This window comes from Haemorhous mexicanus, unplaced genomic scaffold (assembly GCF_027477595.1).
Source record: "Haemorhous mexicanus isolate bHaeMex1 unplaced genomic scaffold, bHaeMex1.pri scaffold_185_ctg1, whole genome shotgun sequence".
Classification (NCBI taxonomy): Eukaryota; Metazoa; Chordata; class Aves; order Passeriformes; family Fringillidae; genus Haemorhous; species Haemorhous mexicanus.
Genome location: NW_026776017.1, coordinates 36357 through 59244, shown reverse-complemented (window position 1 = coordinate 59244; position 22888 = coordinate 36357). Strand labels below are relative to the sequence as shown.

General features: G+C 50.3%; 1 protein-coding gene across 1 annotated transcript in view; it reads right to left on the bottom strand.

Annotated features, from left to right (window-relative positions):
- Positions 1-5325: 5325 nt before the first annotated feature.
- Positions 5326-22888, bottom strand: part of HNRNPUL1 (heterogeneous nuclear ribonucleoprotein U like 1) — a gene marked incomplete at its 3' end in the record, with an annotated part of 50385 nt that continues 32822 nt past the window's right edge. Inside the window, exons 9-12 of the mRNA XM_059837627.1 lie at positions 19027-19195; positions 16795-17106; positions 5460-5517; positions 5326-5380 (exon numbers count right to left, since the gene is read on the bottom strand). Coding sequence (XP_059693610.1) covers positions 5326-5380; positions 5460-5517; positions 16795-17106; positions 19027-19195 — 594 coding nt within the window. The remainder of the gene's footprint in view (positions 5381-5459; positions 5518-16794; positions 17107-19026; positions 19196-22888) is intronic.

The following is a 22888-nucleotide window of genomic DNA, read 5'->3' as shown; positions in this document are numbered from 1 at the left end:
CCAAAAATTCCCAATTCCCCCTACAAAATTCCCCATTTTCCACTCAAAAATTCCCAATTTCCCCCCCCCAAAATTGGATTTTTATCACCCCAAAATTCTCAATTTTCCCCCCCCCAAAATTCCCCAATTTTTCCCCCGGAAATTCCCAATTCCCCCCACAAAATTCCCAATTTTTTCCTCCCCACAATTCCCAATTTCCCCCCCCCCAAAAATTGGATTTTTCACCCCCAAATTCTTTTTTTCCCCCCCTAAAATTGGATTTTTCAGCCCCAGAATTCCCAGTTTTCCACTCAAAAATTCCCAATTTTCCCCCCCTAAAATTGGATTTTTATCACCCCCAAATTCCCAATTTTTGCCCACTAAAATTCTCAATTTTTTCCCCCCCAAAATTCCCAATTTTCTCCCCCAAAATTCCCAATTCTCCCCCAAAATTCCCCATTTTTTCCTCCCCAAAATTCCCAATTTCCCCCCCCAAAATTGAATTTTTCACCCCAAAATTAAAAATTTTATCCCCCCCTAAAATTGGATTTTTCATCCCAAAATCCCCATTTTTGCCCAGTAAAATTCTCAATTTCCCCCCCCAAAATTCCCAATTTCCCCCAAAAATTCCCAATTCCCCCACAAAATTCCCAATTTTTTTTTCCTCCCCACAATTCCCAATTTCCCCCCCCAAAATTGGATTTTTCCTCCCCAAATTCACTTTTTTTTCCCCCCTAAAATTGGATTTTTCACCCCCAAAATTCCCAATTTTCCACCCATAAATTCCCAATTTCCCCTCGGAAATTCCCAATTTTTTTCTCCCCAAACTGGATTTTTATCACCCCAAAACTCCCAGTTTTTCCCCCCAAATCCCCAATTTTTTTCCTCCAAAATTCCCATTTTTTTCTCCCCAAATTTGAATTTTTCACCCCAAAATTCCCAATTTTTTTTCCTCCCCAAAATTCCCAATTCCCCCCCAAAATTGGATTTTTCACCCCCAAATTCACTTTTTTCCCCCCAAAAATTGGATTTTTCAGCCCCAAAATTCCCAGTTTTCCACTCAAAAATTCCCAATTTTCTCCCCCTAAAATTGGATTTTTATCAGCCCAAAATTCCCAATTTTTGCCCACTAAAATTCTCAATTTTTTCCCCCCCAAAATTCCAAATTTTTCCCCCAAAAATTCCCAATTCCCCCCACAAAATTCCCAATTTTCCACCCATAAATTCCCAATTCCCCCCCCAAAATTGGATTTTTATCACCCCAAAATTCTCAATTTTTCCCCCCCCAAAATTCCCAATTTTTCCCCCAAAATTCCCAATTCCTCCCACAAAATTCCCAATTTTTTCCTCCCCAAATTCCCAATTTCTCCCCCCCCCAAAATTGGATTTTTCCTCCCCAAAATTCCCAATTTCCCCCCCCCTAAAATTGGATTTTTCACCCCCAAAATTCCCAATTTTCCACCCATAAATTCCCAATTTCCCCTCGGAAATTCCCAATTTTTTTCTCCCCAAACTGGATTTTTATCACCCCAAAGTTCCCAGTTTTTCCCCCAAATCCCCATTTTTTTTCCTCCAAAATTCCCATTTTTTTTCTCCCCAAATTTGAATTTTTCCCCCCAAAATTCCCAATATTTTCCTCCCCTAAATTCCCAATTTTTGGTCCCATAAAATTCCCAATTTTTCTCCCCCAAATTCCCAAATTTTCCTCCCCCAAAACTGGATTTTCCACCCCAAAATTCCCAATTTTTCCTCCCCAAAATTCCCAATTTCCCCCCACAAAATTGGATTTTTCACCCCAAAATTCCCCATTTTTGCCCCCAAAATTCCCAATTTTCCCCCCAAAACCCCAATTTTTTTCCTCCAAAATTCCCTTTTTTTTCTCCCCCAGAATTGGATTTTTCTCCCCCAAATTTCCCAATTCCCCCCCCAAAATTCCCAATTTTTTCCTCCCCAAAATTCCCAATTTCCCACCCCCAAATTCCCAAGTTTCCTCCCCAAAATTGGAGTTTTCACCCCAAAATTCCCAATTTCCCTCCCCAGAATTCCCCAACTTTTTCCCCCAAAATTCCCAATTTTTACCCCCCAAAATTCCCAATTTTTGCCCCCAAAGTTCTCAATTTTTTTCTCCCACAAAATTGAATTTTTCACCCCAGAATTCCCAATTCCCCCCCAAATTCCCAATTTTTCACCCCAAAATCCCATTTTTCACCCCCAAAAATTCAATTTCCCCCCCAAAATTCAATTTAGCCCCCCAAAATCCCATTTTTCCCCCTTAAAATTCCCATTTTTCCCCCCAAAAATTCAATTGTTACCCCCCAAATTCCCACTTTTTTCCCCCAAAATTCATTTTCCCCCCCAAACTCCCATTTTCCCCCCCCAAAATTCAATTTACCCCCCAAAAATTCCATTTTTCCCCCTCAAAATTCCCATTTTTTCCCCCAAAAATTCAATTTTCCTCCCAAAATTCAATTTCACCCCCCAAAATTCCCATTTTTTCCCCCCAAAATTCCCTTTTTTACCCCAAAATTCCCTTTTTTGGATCCCAAAATTCCCTTTTTGAACCCAAATTCCCCATTTCTAGCCCAAAATTCCCTTTTTTACCCCCCAAATTTCCCCTTTTTTTTACCCCCCAAATTCCCTTTTTTACCCCAAAATCCCCCTTTTTTACCCCAAATTCCCTTATTTACCCCCGCCCCCCCAACCCCCCTCAAATCCCCCAAAATCCCCCCCAGACCCCCCAAAATCCCCCCAGAGCCCCCAAAACCCACCCAGACCCCCCAAAATTCCCCTTGGATCCCCCAAATCCACCCCAGACCCCCCCCAAACCGCCCCAGACCCCCCAAAATCCCCCGAGAACCCCCCCCAAAATCCCCCCCAGATCCCCCAAAATCCCCCCCCGGACCCCCCCAAAGTCCCCCCTGGACCCCCCAGACCCCCCGGGCCCCCTCCCCACATTCAGGGCTCCCCAAATCCCCAAATTTTGGGGCAGTCTGGGGGGGTTTGGGGCTTCTGACCTTGGGGGGATTTGGGGCATTTTGGGGGGATTTGGGTAAATTTGGGGGGATTTGGGGCATTTTGGGGGATTTTGGGGTAATTTTGGGGATTTGGGGTGATATGGGGTAATTTTGGGGGGATTAAGGGTATTTATGGGTGATTTTTGGGGTGAATTGGGGGGATTGTGGGGTAATTTTGGGGGGATTGAGGGTATCTATGGGTGATTCTGGGGTGATATGGGGGATTTTGGGGTGAATCTGGGGTGATTTTGGGGTCATTTGGAGGAATTTTGGGGTAATTTTGGGGTGAATTGGGGTAACTTTGGGGTGATTGAGGGTATTTATGGGTGATTTTGGGGTAAATCTGGGGGATTTTGGGGTGATATGGGGCTATTTTGGGGTGATTGAGAGTATGGGTGATTTTGGAGTGATACGGGGTAATTTTAGGGAGATTTTGGGGTAAATCTGGGGGATTTCGGGGTGAATTGGGGTAATTTTGTGGGGATTGAGAGTATTTATGGGTGATTTTGGGTAATTTTGGGGTGATTTGGGGGGATTTTGGGGTGACTGAGGGTAATATTGGGGTGATTGAGAGGATTTATGGGTGATGTGTGTTGTGTGATTGTGTGTGATTTGCTTGTGTGTGATGATGATGTGATGATTTGTTGTTTAGATCGTTTTGTGTGATTTGATGTGATTGTATGGTGTTTTGATGATTTGATGCTGAGTCTGTGATCTTGATGTTGTGTTGTGTTGTGATTTGGGGTGATTTTGGGGGGATTTGGAGGGATTTTGGGGTAATTTTGGGGGATGTTGGGGTAATTTTGGGGGATTTTGGGGTGATTTGGGGTAATTTGGGGGGATTTTGGGGTGATTTTGGGGGATTTTGGGGTGATATGGGGGGATTTTGGGGTGATTTGATGGGGTTTTGGGGTAATTTTGGCTTTGGGGTGATTGACGGTATTAAGGGTGATTTTGGGGTGATTTTAGGCTAATTTTGGGGGATTTCGGGGTGATATGGCGCAATTTTGGGGGGATTTTGGGTAATTTTGGGGTGATTTGGGGGGATTTTGGGATGATATGGGGTAATTTTAGGGGGATTTTGGGGTAATTTTGGGGGGATTTTGGGGGGATTGAGGGTATTTATGGGTGAATTTGGGGTGATATGGGGTAATTTTGGGGTAAATTTGGGGTAAATCTGGGGGATTTTGGGGTGATTTGGGGTAATTTTGGGGGGATTGAGGGATTTATGGGTGATTTTGGGAGATTTTGGGGTAGTTTTTGGGGGATTTTTGGGGTAAATTTGGGGTGAGATTTGGGGTAATTTTGGGGAGGTTTGGGGTGATTGAGGGTTTTTATGGGTGATTTGGGGGGATTTTGTGGTCATTTTGGGGTGATATGGGGTAATTTTGGGGTCATTTGGGGGGATTTGGGGTGATTTTGGGGTGAATTGGGGTAACTTTGGGGTGATTGAGGGGATTTATGGGTGATTCTGGGGTGATTTTAGGCTAATTTTGGGGGATTTTGGGGCAATATGGAGTAATTTTGGGGGGATTTTGGGGGATTTGGGGGGATTTTGGGGAATTTTGGGGTGATTGAGGGTAATTTTGGGGGGATTTTGGGGGATTTTGGAGCACCTCAATGAGGATTTTGGGGTTTGGGGTATTTGGGGCACCTCAGTGGGAATTGGGGACCCCGGGGTGATTTTGGGGATTTGGGGATTTGGGGTGCCCGGGGTGATTTTGGGGTGGGATTTGGGGTGCCCGGGGTGATTTTGGGGTGAGATTTGGGGATTTGGGGATTTGGGGTGCCCGGGGTGATTTTGGGGTGAGATTTGGGGATTTGGGGTGCCCGGGGTGATTTTGGGGTGAGATTTGGGATTTTGGGGTGCCCGGGGTGATCTTGGGGTGATTTGAGGGGATTTGGGGTGCCCGGGGTGATTTTGGGGTGAGATTTGGGGATTTGGGGATTTGGGGTGCCCGGGGTGATTTTGGGGTGGGATTTGGGGATTTGGGGTGCCCGGGGTGATTTTGGGGTGAGATTTGGGGATTTGGGGTGCCCGGGGTGATTTTGGGGTGGGATTTGGGGATTTGGGGTGCCCGGGGTGATTTTGGGGTGGGATTTGTGGATTTGGGGTGCCCGGGGTGATTTTGGGGTGAGATTTGGGGATTTGGGGTGCCCGGGGTGATTTTGGGGTGAGATTTGGGGATTTGGGGTGCCCGGGGTGATTTTGGGGTGGGATTTGGGGATTTGGGGTGCCCGGGGTGATTTTGGGGTGAGATTTGGGGATTTGGGGTGCCCGGGATGATTTTGGGGTGAGATTTGGGATTTTGGGGTCCCCGTCTCTCCTCACCTGTCCGTAGGCCGCCGTGGGGGAGGGGCGGGCGCAGGGGGGGCTCCCGCCGGGGCTGGGGAACCCCCCCGGGGGCGGGGGGGGAGGGGCGGGGAGGGGGAGGCCCCGCCCCGCGGGAGGGGGAGGGGCCTCGCGGGGGGGGGGAGGGGCGCCGGCCCAGCGAGGGGGGGGGGAAACCCCCGGGGGGGAAACCTGGGGGGGGGAGGGGACAGCGGGGTCAGCGGGGGGGCAGCGGGGGGACACAGGAGTGTCCCCTCCCCCCGTTAGTGTCCTCCCCCCCATTGTCACACCCACTGTCACACCCCCACTGTCACACACCCACTGTCACCCCCACTGTCACACACCCACTGTCACCCCCACTGTCACACACCCACTGTCACACACCCACTGTCACACCCCCACTGTCACACCCACTGTCACACCCACTGTCACACCCACTGTCACACCCCCACTGTCACACCCACTGTCACACCCACTGTCACACCCACTGTCACACCCACTGTCACACCCACTGTCACACACCCACTGTCACACCCACTGTCACACACCCACTGTCACACACCCACTGTCACACACCCACTGTCACACACCCACTGTCACACCCACTGTCACACACACACTGTCACACCCACTGTCACACACCCACTGTCACACCCACTGTCACACCCACTGTCACACACCCACTGTCACACCCACTGTCACACACCCACTGTCACACCCCCACTGTCACACACCCACTGTCACACACCCACTGTCACACACCCACTGTCACACCCACTGTCACACACCCACTGTCACACCCCCACTGTCACACCCCCACTGTCACACCCACTGTCACACCCACTGTCACACACCCACTGTCACACCCACTGTCACACCCACTGTCACACACCCACTGTCACACACCCACTGTCACACCCACTGTCACACACCCACTGTCACACACCCACTGTCACACCCACTGTCACACCCACTGTCACACACCCACTGTCACACCCCCACTGTCACACACCCACTGTCACACCCACTGTCACACACCCACTGTCACACCCACTGTCACACACCCACTGTCACACCCACTGTCACACACCCACTGTCACACCCACTGTCACACACCCACTGTCACACCCACTGTCACACACCCACTGTCACACACCCACTGTCACACCCACTGTCACACACCCACTGTCACACCCACTGTCACACACCCACTGTCACACACCCACTGTCACACACCCACTGTCACACCCCCACTGTCACACCCACTGTCACACCCCCACTGTCACACCCACTGTCACACCCACTGTCACACCCACTGTGACACACCCACTGTCACACCCACTGTCACACACCCACTGTCACACACCCACTGTCACACACCCACTGTCACACCCACTGTCACACACCCACTGTCACACCCACTGTCACACACCCACTGTCACACACCCACTGTCACACCCACTGTCACACACCCACTGTCACACACCCACTGTCACACACCCCCTGTCACACCCACTGTCACACACCCACTGTCACACCCACTGTCACACCCACTGTCACACCCACTGTCACACCCACTGTCACACCCACTGTCACACACCCACTGTCACACACCCACTGTCACACCCACTGTCACACCCACTGTCACACCCACTGTCACACCCACTGTCACACACCCACTGTCACACACCCACTGTCACACCCCCACTGTCACACACCCACTGTCACACCCCCACTGTCACACAGCCACTGTCACCCCCACTGTCACACACCCACTGTCACACCCACTGTCACACCCCCACTGTCACACACCCACTGTCACACCCACTGTCACACCCACTGTCACACACCCACTGTCACACACCCACTGTCACACCCACTGTCACACCCACTGTCACACCCACTGTCACACCCACTGTCACACACCCACTGTCACACCCCCACTGTCACACCCCCACTGTCACACCCCCACTGTCACACTCACTGTCACACACCCACTGTCACACACCCACTGTCACACACCCACTGTCACACCCACTGTCACACCCACTGTCACACACCCACTGTCACACCCACTGTCACACCCACTGTCACACCCCCACTGTCACACACCCACTGTCACACCCACTGTCACACCCACTGTCACACACCCACTGTCACACCCACTGTCACACCCCCACTGTCACACCCCCACTGTCACACACCCACTGTCACACCCCCACTGTCACACCCACTGTCACACACCCACTGTCACACACCCACTGTCACACCCACTGTCACACCCACTGTCACACACCCACTGTCACACCCACTGTCACACACCCACTGTCACACCCACTGTCACACCCAGTGTCACACCCACTGTCACACCCACTGTCACACACCCACTGTCACACCCACTGTCACACACCCACTGTCACACACCCACTGTCACACCCACTGTCACACCCACTGTCACACACCCACTGTCACACCCACTGTCACACCCACTGTCACACACCCACTGTCACACCCACTGTCACACACCCACTGTCACACACCCACTGTCACACACCCACTGTCACACACCCACTGTCACACCCCCACTGTCACACACCCACTGTCACACCCCCACTGTCACACACCCACTGTCACACACCCACTGTCACACCCACTGTCACACACCCACTGTCACACACCCACTGTCACACCCCCACTGTCACACACCCACTGTCACACCCACTGTCACACACCCACTGTCACACCCCCACTGTCACACCCCCACTGTCACACCCACTGTCACACACCCACTGTCACACACCCACTGTCACACACCCACTGTCACACCCCCACTGTCACACCCACTGTCACACACCCAGTCACACACCCACTGTCACACACCCACTGTCACACACCCACTGTCACACACCCACTGTCACACCCACTGTCACACCCACTGTCACCCCCACTGTCACACACCCACTGTCACACCCACTGTCACACCCCCACTGTCACACCCACTGTCACACCCACTGTCACACACCCACTGTCACACCCACTGTCACACACCCACTGTCACACCCCCACTGTCACACACCCACTGTCACACACCCACTGTCACACACCCACTCTCACACCCACTGTCACACACCCACTGTCACACCCACTGTCACACCCACTGTCACCCCCACTGTCACACACCCACTGTCACACCCACTGTCACACCCCCACTGTCACACCCACTGTCACACCCACTGTCACACACCCACTGTCACACCCACTGTCACACACCCACTGTCACACCCCCACTGTCACACACCCACTCTCACACACCCACTCTCACACCCACTGTCACACACCCACTGTCACACACCCACTGTCACACCCACTGTCACACACCCACTGTCACACACCCACTGTCACACCCACTGTCACACCCACTGTCACACCCACAATCACACACCCACTGTCACACCCACTGTCACACACCCACTGTCACACCCACAATCACACACCCACTGTCACACCCACTGTCACACACCCACTGTCACACACCCACTGTCACACACCCACTGTCACACCCACTGTCACACACCCACTGTCACACCCACTGTCACACCCACAATCACACACCCACTGTCACACACCCACTGTCACACACCCACTGTCACACCCACTGTCACACACCCACTGTCACACCCACTGTCACACCCACTGTCACACACCCACTGTCACACCCCCACTGTCACACCCACTGTCACACCCACTGTCACACACCCACTGTCACACCCACTGTCACACACCCACTGTCACACCCACTGTCACACACCCACTGTCACACCCACTGTCACACCCACTGTCACACCCACTGTCACACCCACTGTCACACCCACTGTCACACACCCACTGTCACACCCCCACTGTCACACCCACTGTCACACCCACTGTCACACACCCACTGTCACACCCACTGTCACACACCCACTGTCACACCCACTGTCACACCCCCACTGTCACACCCCCATAGTTGGGGTGGAACCTCCCTGCTTCCATCCCATGGGATTCCCACAGGATCCCCTATAGCATTCCCATAGGATCCCCTATAGCATTCCCATAGGATCCCCTATAGCATTCCCACAGGATCCCCTATAGCATTCCCACAGGATCCCCTATAGCATTCCCATAGGATCCCGTTACAGCATTCCCACAGGATCCCCTATAGCATTCCCATAGGATCCCCTATAGCATTCCCACAGGATTCCCCTATAGGATTCCCAGAGGATTCTGTTATAGCATTCCCATAGGACCCCCTATAGCATTCCCACAGGATCCCCTATAGCATTCCCACAGGATCCCCTATAGCATTCCCACAGGATCCCCTATAGCATTCCCATAGGATCCCGTTACAGCATTCCCATAGGATCCCCTATAGCATTCCCATAGCATTCCCCTATAGCATTCCCACAGGATCCCCTATAGCATTCCCACAGGATCCCCTATAGCATTCCCATAGGATCCCCTATAGCATTCCCACAGGATTCCCCTATAGGATTCCCAGAGGATTCTGTTATAGCATTCCCATAGGATCCCCTATAGCATTCCCACAGGATCCCCTATAGCATTCCCATAGGATCCCCTATAGCATTCCCATAGGATCCCCTATAGCATTCCCATAGGATCCCCTATAGCATTCCCACAGGATCCCCTATAGCATTCCCACAGGATCCCCTATAGCATTCCCATAGGATCCCGTTACAACATTCCCATAGGATCCCCTATAGCATTCCCACAGGATTCCCCTATAGCATTCCCACAGGATCCCCTATAGCATTCCCATAGCATTCCCCTATAGCATTCCCACAGGATCCCCTATAGCATTCCCACAGGATCCCCTATAGCATTCCCATAGGATCCCCTATAGCATTCCCACAGGATTCCCCTATAGGATTCCCAGAGGATTCTGTTATAGCATTCCCATAGGATCCCCTATAGCATTCCCACAGGATCCCCTATAGCATTCCCATAGGATCCCCTATAGCATTCCCATAGGATCCCCTATAGCATTCCCATAGGATCCCCTATAGCATTCCCACAGGATCCCCTATAGCATTCCCACAGGATCCCCTATAGCATTCCCATAGGATCCCCTATAGCATTCCCACAGGATTCCCCTATAGCATTCCCATAGGATCCCCTATAGCATTCCCATAGGATCCCCTATAGCATTCCCACAGGATTCCCCTATAGGATTCCCAGAGGATTCTGTTATAGCATTCCCATAGGATCCCCTATAGCATTCCCATAGGATCCCCTATAGCATTCCCACAGGATTCCCCTATAGCATTCCCACAGGATTCCCCTATAGGATTCCCAGAGGATTCTGTTATAGCATTCCCATAGGATCCCCTATAGCATTCCCATAGGATCCCCTATAGCATTCCCACAGGATCCCCTATAGCATTCCCATAGGATCCCCTATAGCATTCCCACAGGATTCCCCTATAGCATTCCCACAGGATTCCCCTATAGCATTCCCACAGGATTACCCTATAGCATTCCCATAGGATCCCCTATAGCATTCCCATAGGATCCCCTATAGCATTCCCACAGGATTCCCCTATAGGATTCCCAGAGGATTCTGTTATAGCATTCCCATAGGATCCCCTATAGCATTCCCATAGGATCCCCTATAGCATTCCCACAGGATCCCCTATAGCATTCCCACAGGATTCCCCTATAGCATTCCCATAGGATCCCCTATAGCATTCCCACAGGATTCCCCTATAGCATTCCCACAGGATTCCCCTATAGGATTCCCAGAGGATTCTGTTATAGCATTCCCATAGGATCCCCTATAGCATTCCCATAGGATCCCCTATAGCATTCCCACAGGATTCCCCTATAGGATTCCCAGAGGATTCTGTTATAGCATTCCCATAGGATCCCCTATAGCATTCCCATAGGATCCCCTATAGCATTCCCACAGGATCCCCTATAGCATTCCCATAGGATCCCGTTACAGCATTCCCATAGGATCCCCTATAGCATTCCCACAGGATTCCCCTATAGCATTCCCACAGGATCCCCTATAGCATTCCCATAGCATTCCCCTATAGCATTCCCACAGGATCCCCTATAGCATTCCCACAGGATCCCCTATAGCATTCCCATAGGATCCCCTATAGCATTCCCACAGGATTCCCCTATAGGATTCCCAGAGGATTCTGTTATAGCATTCCCATAGGATCCCCTATAGCATTCCCACAGGATCCCCTATAGCATTCCCATAGGATCCCCTATAGCATTCCCATAGGATCCCCTATAGCATTCCCATAGGATCCCCCATAGCATTCCCACAGGATCCCCTATAGCATTCCCACAGGATCCCCTATAGCATTCCCATAGGATCCCCTATAGCATTCCCATAGGATCCCCTATAGCATTCCCACAGGATTCCCCTATAGCATTCCCATAGGATCCCCTATAGCATTCCCATAGGATCCCCTATAGCATTCCCACAGGATTCCCCTATAGGATTCCCAGAGGATTCTGTTATAGCATTCCCATAGGATCCCCTATAGCATTCCCATAGGATCCCCTATAGCATTCCCACAGGATTCCCCTATAGCATTCCCATAGGATCCCCTATAGCATTCCCACAGGATTCCCCTATAGCATTCCCACAGGATTCCCCTATAGGATTCCCAGAGGATTCTGTTATAGCATTCCCATAGGATCCCCTATAGCATTCCCATAGGATCCCCTATAGCATTCCCACAGGATTCCCCTATAGCATTCCCATAGGATCCCCTATAGCATTCCCATAGCATTCCCCTATAGCATTCCCATAGGATCCCCTATAGCATTCCCACAGGATCCCCTATAGCATTCCCATAGGATCCCCTATAGCATTCCCATAGGATCCCCTATAGCATTCCCATAGGAGTCCCCTATAGCATTCCCACAGGATTCCCCTATAGCATTCCCACAGGATTCCCCTATAGCATTCCCATAGGATCCCCTATAGCATTCCCACAGGATCCCCTATAGCATTCCCATAGGATCCCGTTACAGCATTCCCATAGGATCCCCTATAGCATTCCCACAGGATTCCCCTATAGCATTCCCACAGGATCCCCTATAGCATTCCCATAGCATTCCCCTATAGCATTCCCATAGGATCCCCTATAGCATTCCCACAGGATTCCCCTATAGGATTCCCAGAGGATTCTGTTATAGCATTCCCATAGGATCCCCTATAGCATTCCCACAGGATCCCCTATAGCATTCCCATAGGATCCCCTATAGCATTCCCATAGGATCCCCTATAGCATTCCCATAGGATCCCCTATAGCATTCCCACAGGATCCCCTATAGCATTCCCACAGGATCCCCTATAGCATTCCCATAGGATCCCCTATAGCATTCCCACAGGATCCCCTATAGCATTCCCATAGGATCCCCTATAGCATTCCCATAGGATCCCCTATAGCATTCCCATAGGATCCCCTATAGCATTCCCATAGGATCCCCTATAGCATTCCCACAGGATTCCCCTATAGCATTCCCATAGGATCCCCTATAGCATTCCCACAGGATTCCCCTATAGCATTCCCACAGGATTCCCCTATAGGATTCCCAGAGGATTCTGTTATAGCATTCCCATAGGATCCCCTATAGCATTCCCATAGGATCCCCTATAGCATTCCCACAGGATTCCCCTATAGGATTCCCAGAGGATTCTGTTATAGCATTCCCATAGGATCCCCTATAGCATTCCCATAGGATCCCCTATAGCATTCCCACAGGATTCCCCTATAGCATTCCCACAGGATTCCCCTATAGGATTCCCAGAGGATTCTGTTATAGCATTCCCATAGGATCCCCTATAGCATTCCCATAGCATTCCCCTATAGCATTCCCACAGGATCCCCTATAGCATTCCCACAGGATCCCCTATAGCATTCCCATAGGATCCCCTATAGCATTCCCACAGGATCCCCTATAGCATTCCCAGAGGATTCTGTTATAGCATTCCCATAGGATCCCCTATAGCATTCCCATAGGAGTCCCCTATAGGATTCCCATAGGATCCCCTATAGCATTCCCACAGGATCCCCTATAGCATTCCCATAGCATTCCCCTATAGCATTCCCACAGGATCCCCTATAGCATTCCCACAGGATCCCCTATAGCATTCCCATAGGATCCCGTATAGCATTCCCATAGGATCCCCTATAGCATTCCCATAGGAGTCCCCTATAGCATTCCCACAGGATCCCCTATAGCATTCCCACAGGATCCCCTATAGCATTCCCACAGGATTCCCCTATAGCATTCCCATAGGATCCCCTATAGCATTCCCACAGGATTCCCCTATAGGATTCCCAGAGGATTCTGTTATAGCATTCCCATAGGAGTCCCCTATAGCATTCCCATAGGAGTCCCCTATAGCATTCCCACAGGATCCCCTATAGCATTCCCATAGGATCCCCTATAGCATTCCCACAGGATCCCCTATAGCATTCCCATAGGATCCCCTATAGCATTCCCATAGGATCCCCTATAGCATTCCCACAGGATCCCCTATAGCATTCCCACAGGATCCCCTATAGCATTCCCATAGGATCCCCTATAGCATTCCCACAGGATCCCCTATAGCATTCCCATAGGATCCCCTATAGCATTCCCATAGGATCCCCTATAGCATTCCCATAGGATCCCCTATAGCATTCCCATAGGATCCCCTATAGCATTCCCATAGGATCCCCTATAGCATTCCCATAGGATCCCCTATAGCATTCCCATAGGATCCCCTATAGCATTCCCATAGCATTCCCCTATAGCATTCCCACAGGATTCCCCTATAGCATTCCCACAGGATCCCCTATAGCATTCCCACAGGATCCCCTATAGCATTCCCACAGGATCCCCTATAGCATTCCCATAGGATCCCCTATAGCATTCCCACAGGATCCCCTATAGCATTCCCATAGGATCCCCTATAGCATTCCCATAGGATCCCCTATAGCATTCCCATAGCATTCCCCTATAGCATTCCCACAGGATTCCCCTATAGCATTCCCACAGGATCCCCTATAGCATTCCCATAGCATTCCCCTATAGCATTCCCATAGGATCCCCTATAGCATTCCCACAGGATTCCCCTATAGGATTCCCAGAGGATTCTGTTATAGCATTCCCATAGGATCCCCTATAGCATTCCCATAGGATCCCCTATAGCATTCCCATAGGATCCCCTATAGCATTCCCATAGCATTCCCCTATAGCATTCCCACAGGATCCCGTTATAGCATTCCCACAGGATCCCCTATTGGATTCCCACAGGATCCCCTATAGCATTCCCATAGGATCCCCTATAGCATTCCCATAGCATTCCCCTATAGCATTCCCATAGGATCCCCTATAGCATTCCCACAGGATTCCCCTATAGCATTCCCACAGGATCCCGCTATAGCATTCCCATAGGATTCCCCTATAGGATTCCCATAGGATCCCGTTATAGCATTCCCATAGGATTCCCCTATCAGATTCCCAGAGGATTCCCCTACAGGATTCCCATAGGATCCTATTTCCTGGAGGAAATATCCCAAAGGAATCCTACAGGAATCCTACAGGACCCCATGGAATCCCATGGGATTCCTATAGCTGTATCCTATGGGAATCCTATAGGGAAATCCCAATGGAATCCTACAGCTGGATCCTGTGGGAATCCTATAGGGGAATCCCAATGGAATCCTACAGCTGGATCCTGTGGGAATCCTATAGGGGAATCCCAATGGAATCCTACAGCTGGATCCTGTGGGAATCCTATAGGGGAGTCCCAAAGGAATCCTACAGGAATCCTATGAGACTCCATGGAATCCTATGGGAATCCTACAGCTGGATCCTGTGGGAATCCTATAGGGGAATCCCAATGGAATCCTACAGGAATCCTACGGGACCCCATGGAATCCTATGGGAATCCTACAGCTGGATCCTATGGGGTCCTATAGGGGAATCCCAAAGGAATCCTACAGGATCCCATGGAATCCCATGGGAATCTCACACCTGGATGCTATGGGAATCCTATAGGGGAATCCTATAGGAATCCTACAGGAATCCTAGGGGACTCCATGAAATCCTATGGGAATCCCACAGCTGGATCCTATGGGGGCCCTATGGTGGAATATTACAGGAATCCTACAGGGGAATCCTATGGGAATCCCACAGCCAAATCCCATAGGGGAATCCCAAGAGAACCCCCAAAGGGATCCTACAGGAATCCTATGAAATCCTATGGGAATCCTACAGCTGGATCTTCTGTGGGAATCCTACAGCTGGATCCTACAGGGTGAATCCTATAGGAACCCTATGTTTGACTCCTATGGGAATCCTATGGGAATCCTACACCCGGATCCCATGGGGATCCTATAGTGGAATCCTACAGCTGGATCCTGTGGGAATCCTATGGGAATCCTACACCCGGATCCTATGGGAATCCTATGGGAATCCTACAGCTGGATCCTATGGGAATCCTACAGTGGAATCCTACAGCTGGATCCTATGGGAATCCTATGGGAATCCCACACCCGGATCCTATGGGAATCCTATGGGAATCCTGCACCCGGATCCTATGGGAATCCTACAGTGGAATCCTACAGTGGAAATCCTACACCCGGATCCCATGGGAATCCTACAGTGGAATCCTACAGCTGGATCCTATGGGGATCCTATAGTAGAATCCTACAGCTGGATCCTGTGGGAATCCTATGGCAATCCTGCAGCTGGATCCTATGGGAATCCTACAGGGATCCTACACCTGGATCCTATGGGAATTCTATGGGAATCCTAGACCTAGATCCTATGGCGATCCTGCAGCTGGATCCTGTGGGAATCCTATGGGAATCCTGCAGCTGGATCCCATAGAAATCCTACAGGGATCCTACACCTGGATCCTATGGGAATCCTACACCCGGATCCCAGGGGAATGCTATGGGAATCCTGCAGCTGGATCCTATGGGAATCCTATGGGAATCCTGCACCCGGATCCTATGGGAATCCTATGGGAATCCTACACCTGGATCCTATGGGAATCCTATGGGAATCCTGCAGCTGGATCCCATGGGAATCCTATGGGAATCCTGCAGCTGGATCCTATGGGAATCCTATGGGAATCCTACAGCTGGATCCTGTGGGAATCCTATGGGAATCCTGGAGCTGGATCCTATGGCAATCCTATGGGAATCCTGCAGCTGGATCCCATGGGAATCCTATGGGAATCCTGCAGCTGGATCCTATGGGAATCCTATGGGAATCCTGCAGCTGGATCCTATGGGGATCCTACAGCAATCCCACATCCATCCCCCCCAAACCCCATAAACCCCCCAAACCCCCATAAAACCCCCCCAAACCCCCAAAATTCCCCAAACCCCATAAAACCCCCCAAACCCCCCCAAACCCCCCCCAACCCCCCCCAGCCGCTCTCACCCGTTCCGCTCCCCGCCCCGCGGAACCCCCGGTGCCCCGGGAAGCCCCGGGAGCCGCGGCCCTGGAAGGTTCCGGAAGGGCGGCCGCGCTCCGGCCGCTCCCCCCGGGCACTCCCGGTGCCGGTCCCGCTCCCGGTGCCGGTTCCCGTTCCAATCCCAGTTCCAGTCCCGCTCCCGGTGCCGGTGCCGGTGCCGGCGGCGCTGCGCCCCTCGTGGTTGTAGCGGCGCACGAGCGCCGCCGCCTCCTCCCGCTGCAGCTCCACGAACTGCACCGAGTCCAGGAACTCGCCCGCCTCCGGCAGCGTGAAGTTGGCTTTGGGGCGAAAACGCGCGATTTTGGGTCAGTGGGGAAATCCTAAAATCCCCAAAACCCCGTAAAAATGTCCCAAAAATTCCCCAAAATCTGCAAAAAAATCCCAAATATTCCAAGCAGCTGCAGCTGCAGGAACTGCACAGGGTCAGGGAACTCGCCCGCCTGCGGCAGCGTGAAGTTGGCTTTGGGGCGAAAACGCGCGATTTTGGGTCAGTGGGGAAACCCCAAAAACCCCCAAATCCTAAAATCCCCCAAATCCCATAAAAGCATCCCATAAAATATCCCAGAAATGGGGAGAGGCTGCAGCTGCAGGAACTGCACAGGGTCAGGGAAAACTCGCCTGCCTGCGGCAGCGTGCAGTTGGCTTTGGGGCGAAACCGCGCGATTTTGGGTCACTGGGGAAACCCCAAAATCCCCCAAATCCCATAAAAATATCCCAAAAAATCCCATAAAATATTCCCGAAATGGGGAGCGGCTGCAGCTGCAGGAACTGCACAGGGTCAGGGAAAACTCGCCCGCCTCCGGCAGCGTGCAGTTGGCTTTGGGGCGAAAACACGCGATTTTGGGTCACTGGGGAAACCCCAAAAACCCCCAAATCCCATAAAAATCCTAAAAGCCCCAAATTCCCGTTTGTTGGCCACAATTTTTTCCCATTTTAACCCCAATTTTTCCCATTTTAACCCCGATTGTTCTCATTTTAACCCCGATTTTTCCCATTTTTTCACCATTTTTCCACCAAAATTCCCATTTTCCCCCAACTTTTCCCAAAATCCCCATTTTTCCCTCATTTTTCTCCTTGCAAATTCCCAAATTTCTCCTTTTCCTGCAGCCCAACCCTTCCAAAACCAATGAAAAAAATCCCATTTTTATGCCTTTTTTTCCCCATATTTTCACCCAAAATTCCCAAATTTTCCCCAAATTCCCATTTTCCCCCAAATTTTCCCAAAATCCCCATTTTTTCCCATTCCTCTCCTCCCAAACTTCCCAAATTTCTCCTTTTCCTGCAGCCCAACCCTTCCAACCCCTAAAAATCCCATTTTTTCCCATTTCCCCCATTTTCCCCCCTAAAATCCCCATTTTTCCACCGATTTTTGCCGTTTTTTCACCGTTTTTCCCAAATTTTCCCCAAATTCCCATTTTTCTCTCATTTCTCTCCTCTCAAAATTTCCAGAATTCCCAAATTTCTCCTTTTCCTGCAGCCCAACCCTTCCAACCCCGAAAAATCCCTTAAAAAATTCAATTTTCCCCCCATTTTCCCCCCTAAAATCCCCATTTTCCCACCGATTTTCACCATTTTTCCCCCGTTTTTCCCCGTTTTCCCCCCGATTTTCCCGAAATCCCCCTTTTTTGCCCCAAACCCACCCTTCATCTGGAGCACGGCGTGCTCGGGCACGTCCTTGCCCTCCTCACCCCTGCAGAAATTCCCATTCTAACCCCATTTTTCCCATTTCAACCCCCATTTTTCACCCAAAATCCCCATTTTTCCACCAAAATCCCCAAATTTTCCCAAAATTTTCCCAAAATCCCCATTTTTCCCCATTCCCGTCCTCCCAAACTGCCCAAATTTCTCCTTTTCCTGCAGCCCAACCCCTAAAACATGCCTTAAAAATCCAATTTTTTTCCCCTTTTCCCCCCATTTCCCCCCTAAAATCCCCATTTTTCACTGATTTTCGCCATTTTTTCACCGTTTTTCCCCAAATTTCCCCAAAATTCCCATTTTTTTCTCATTCTCTCCTCTCAAAATTTCCAAACTTCCCAAATTTCTCCTTTTCCTGCAGCCCAACCCCCAAAATAATCAATTTTCCCCCCATTTTCCCCCCTAAAATCCCCAGTTTCCCACCGATTTTCACCATTTTTCCACTGTTTTCCCCCGTTTCCCCCCAGTTTTCCCGAAATCCCCGGTTTTTGCCCCAAAGGCACCCTTCATCTGGAGCACGGCGTGCTCGGGCACGTCCTTGCCCTCCTGCAGGGTGCGCAGGGCGGTGCGCCGGCGCAGCTCGCCGTCCGTGGGGCACACCACGACCGCCCGGCGCTGGAACCCCGCGAAGGGCCGCAGCTTCCGCCGCTGCGCCGAGCCGTACACGTTCGTCTGGGGGGGAAGGGGAATTTGGGTCGAAAAAAGGGAATTTTGGGAAAAAACGGGGAAAAAACGGGGGAAAAATCGGAATTTTTAGAGATTTTTGGGATTATTTGGTAGAAAAAGGAGGATTTGGGGAGGGAAAGGATTTGGGGATGCATTTTTTGCCACTGGGCAGAGCTATACACGTTGGTCTGAGGGGAAAAGGGCAAAATCGGGAAAATTTGGGTCGAAAAAACGTAATTTTGGGAAAAAACGGGGAAAAAAATTGGAATTTTTAGGGATTTTTGAGGGGATTTTGGGGTCAGTTTCCCTGAAAATGGAGATTTGGGGAGGAAAAGGATTCGGGGATCTACACTGAGCTGTGCACGTTGGTCTGGGGGGAAAAGGGGGAATTTGGGAAAATTTGGGTGAAAAAAAGGGAATTTTGGGAAAAAACGGGGGAAAAATTGGAATTTTTAGGGATTTTTGAGGGATTTTTGGGATAATTTGGTTGAAAAAGGAGGATTTGGGGAGGGAAAGGATTTGGGGCCGCAGCTTCCGGTGCTGGGCTGAGCTGTGCACGTTGGTCTGGGGGGGAAAAAGGGGAGAATCGGGAAAATTTGGGTCAAAAAAAGGGAATTTTGGGAAAAAACGGAAAAAAATCGAAATTTTTAGGGAATTTTGGGGGATTTTTGGGGTCAGTTTCTCTGAAAATGGAGATTTGGGGACGCAGCTTCCGCCGCTGCGCCGAGCCGTACACGTTGGTCTGGGGGGGAAAAGGGGAAATTGGGTCGAAAAAAGGGAATTTTGGGAAAAAACGGGGAAAAAATTGGAATTTTTAGGGATTTTTGGGGGATTTTTGGGGTCAGTTTCCCTGAAAAAGGAGATTTGGGGATGCAGCTTCTAGTGCTGGGCAGAGCTGGAGATGGTCTGGGGAGAAAAATGGGGAATTTGGGAAAATTTGGGTGAAGAATGGGAATATTGGGAAAAAACGGGGGAAAAATTGGATCTTTTAGGGATTTTTGGGGGATTTTTGGGATTATTTGGTTGAAAGAGGAGGATTTGGGGAGGGAAAGGATTTGGGGTCGCAGCTTCCGCCGCTGCGCCGAGCCGTACACGTTCGTCTGGGGGGGAAAAAGGGGGAATTTGGGTCGAAAAAAGGGAAATTTGGGAAAAAACGGGGGAAAAATTGGAATTTTTAGGGATTTTTGGGGGGTTTTTGGGGTCAGTTTCCCTGAAAATGGAGATTTGGGGATGCAGCTTCCGCCGCTGCGCCGAGCCGTACACGTTGGTCTGGGGGGGAAAAACCACAGAAATGGGAAAATTTGGGTCGAAAAAAGGGAAATTTGGGAAAAAATGGGGAAAAAATTGGAATTTTTAGGGATTTTTGGGATTATTTGGTTGAAAGAGGAGGATTTGGGGAGGGAAAGGATTTGGGGATGCAGCTTCCGCCGCTGCGCCGAGCCGTACACGTTCGTCTGGGGGGGAAAGGGGGAATTTGGGTCGAAAAAAGGGAATTTTGGGAAAAAACGGGGGAAAACGGGGGAAAAATCGGAATTTTTAGGGATTTTTGGGGGGTTTTTGGGGTCAGTTTCCCTGAAAATGGAGATTTGGGGAGGTCGCAGCTTCCGCCGCTGCGCCGAGCCGTACACGTTCGTCTGGGGGGGAAACGGGAAAATTTGGGTCGAAAAAAGGGAATTTTGTGAAAAAATGGGAAAAAAACGGGGGAAAAATTGGAATTTTTAGGGATTTTTGGGGGATTTTTGGGGTCAGTTTCCCTGAAAATGGAGATTTGGGGAGGCAGCTTCCGGTGCTGGGCTGAGCCACAGATGGTCTGGGGGGAAAAGGGGCAAAATCGGGAAAATTTGGGTCAAAAAAAGGGAATTTTGGGAAAAAACGGGGGAAAATCGGATTTTTTAGGGATTTTTGGGATTATTTGGTTGAAAATGGAGATTTGGGGAGGGAAAGGATTTGGGGACGCAGCTTCCGGTGCTGGACTGAGCTGTGCACGTTGGTCTGGGGGGAAAAAGGGGGAAATCGGGAAAATTTGGGTCGAAAAAAGGGAATTTTGGGAAAAAAACGGGGAAAAAACGGGGGAAAAATTGGAATTTTTAGGGATTTTTGGGGGGGGTTTTGGGATCATTTGGTTGAAAGAGGAGGATTTGGGGAGGGAAAGGATTTGGGGATGCATTTTTTGCCACTGGGCAGAGCTATACACGTTGGTCTGAGGGGAAAAGGGCAAAATCGGGAAAATTTGGGTCGAAAAAAGGGAATTTTGGGAAAAAACGGGGAAAAAAATTGGAATTTTCAGGGATTTTTGAGGGGATTTTGGGGTCAGTTTCCCTGAAAATGGAGATTTGGGGAGGAAAAGGATTCGGGGATCTACACTGAGCTGTGCACGTTGGTCGGGGGGGAAAAAGGGGAATTTGGGAAAATTTGGGTGAAAAAAAGGGAATTTTGGGAAAAAAACGGGAGAAAAATTGGATTTTTTAGGGATTTTTGGGGGATTTTTGGGATTATTTGGTTGAAAATGGAGATTTGGGGAGGGAAAGGATTTGGGGATGCAGCTTCCGGTGCTGGGCTGAGCCGTACACGTTGGTCTGGGGGGGAAAAGGGGGAATTTGGGTCAAAATAAGGGAATTTTGGGAAAAAACGGGGGAAAAATTGGAATTTTTAGGGATTTTTGGGGTCAGTTTCTCTGAAAAAGGAGATTTGGGGCCGCAGCTTCCGGTGCTGGGCACAGCTGTACACGTTCGTCTGGGGGGGAAAAGGGGAATTTGGGTCAAAAAAAGGGAATTTTGGGAAAAAACAGGGGAAAAGTCGGTATTTTTAGGGATTTTTGGGGTCAGTTTCTCTGAAAAAGGAGATTTGGGGACGCAGCTTCCAGTGCTGGGCAGAGCTGGAGATGGTCTGGGGGGGAAAAAGGGGGAATTTGGGTCGAAAAAAGGGAATTTTGGGAAAAAACGGGGGGAAAATTGGAATTTTTAGGGATTTTTGGGGGATTTTTGGGATTATTTGGTTGAGAGAGGAGGATTTGGGGAGGGAAAGGATTTGGGGATGCAGCTTCCGGTGCTGCGCCGAGCCGTACACGTTGGTCTGGGGGGGAAAAGGGGAAATTGGGTCGAAAAAAGGGAATTTTGGGAAAAAACGGGGAAAAATTGGAATTTTTAGGGATTTTTGGGGGATTTTTGGGGTCAGTTTCCCTGAAAATGGAGATTTGGGGATGCAGCTTCCGGTGCTGGGCTGAGCTGTACACGTTGGTCTGGGGGGGAAACAGGGGAATTAGGGAAAATTTGGGTCAAAAAAAGGGAATTTTGGGAAAAAACGGGGAAAAAATTGGATTTTTTAGGGATTTTTGGGGGATTTTTGGGATTTTTTGGTTGAAAAAGGAGATTTGGGGAGGGAAAGGATTTGGGGATGCATTTTTTGCCACAGGGCTGAGCTGCACACGTTGGTCTGGGGGGAAAAACCACAGAAACGGGAAAATTGGGGTGTAAAAAGGGAAACTGGGGTAAAATCAGGGAAGGCGGGAATTTTTCGGGATTTTTTCGTGGTTTGGGGAGGTCTGAGGAGCGATTGGCTGAAAATGGAGTTTGGGAGGGGACAGGGAGGGGACACTGATGTCCCCAGGGAGGTGGCAGTGATGTCCCCAGTGTCCCCAGTGTCCCCTGGTGCAGGATGTGTCAGTGACCCCAGGGAGGTGGCAGTGATGTCCCCAGTGTC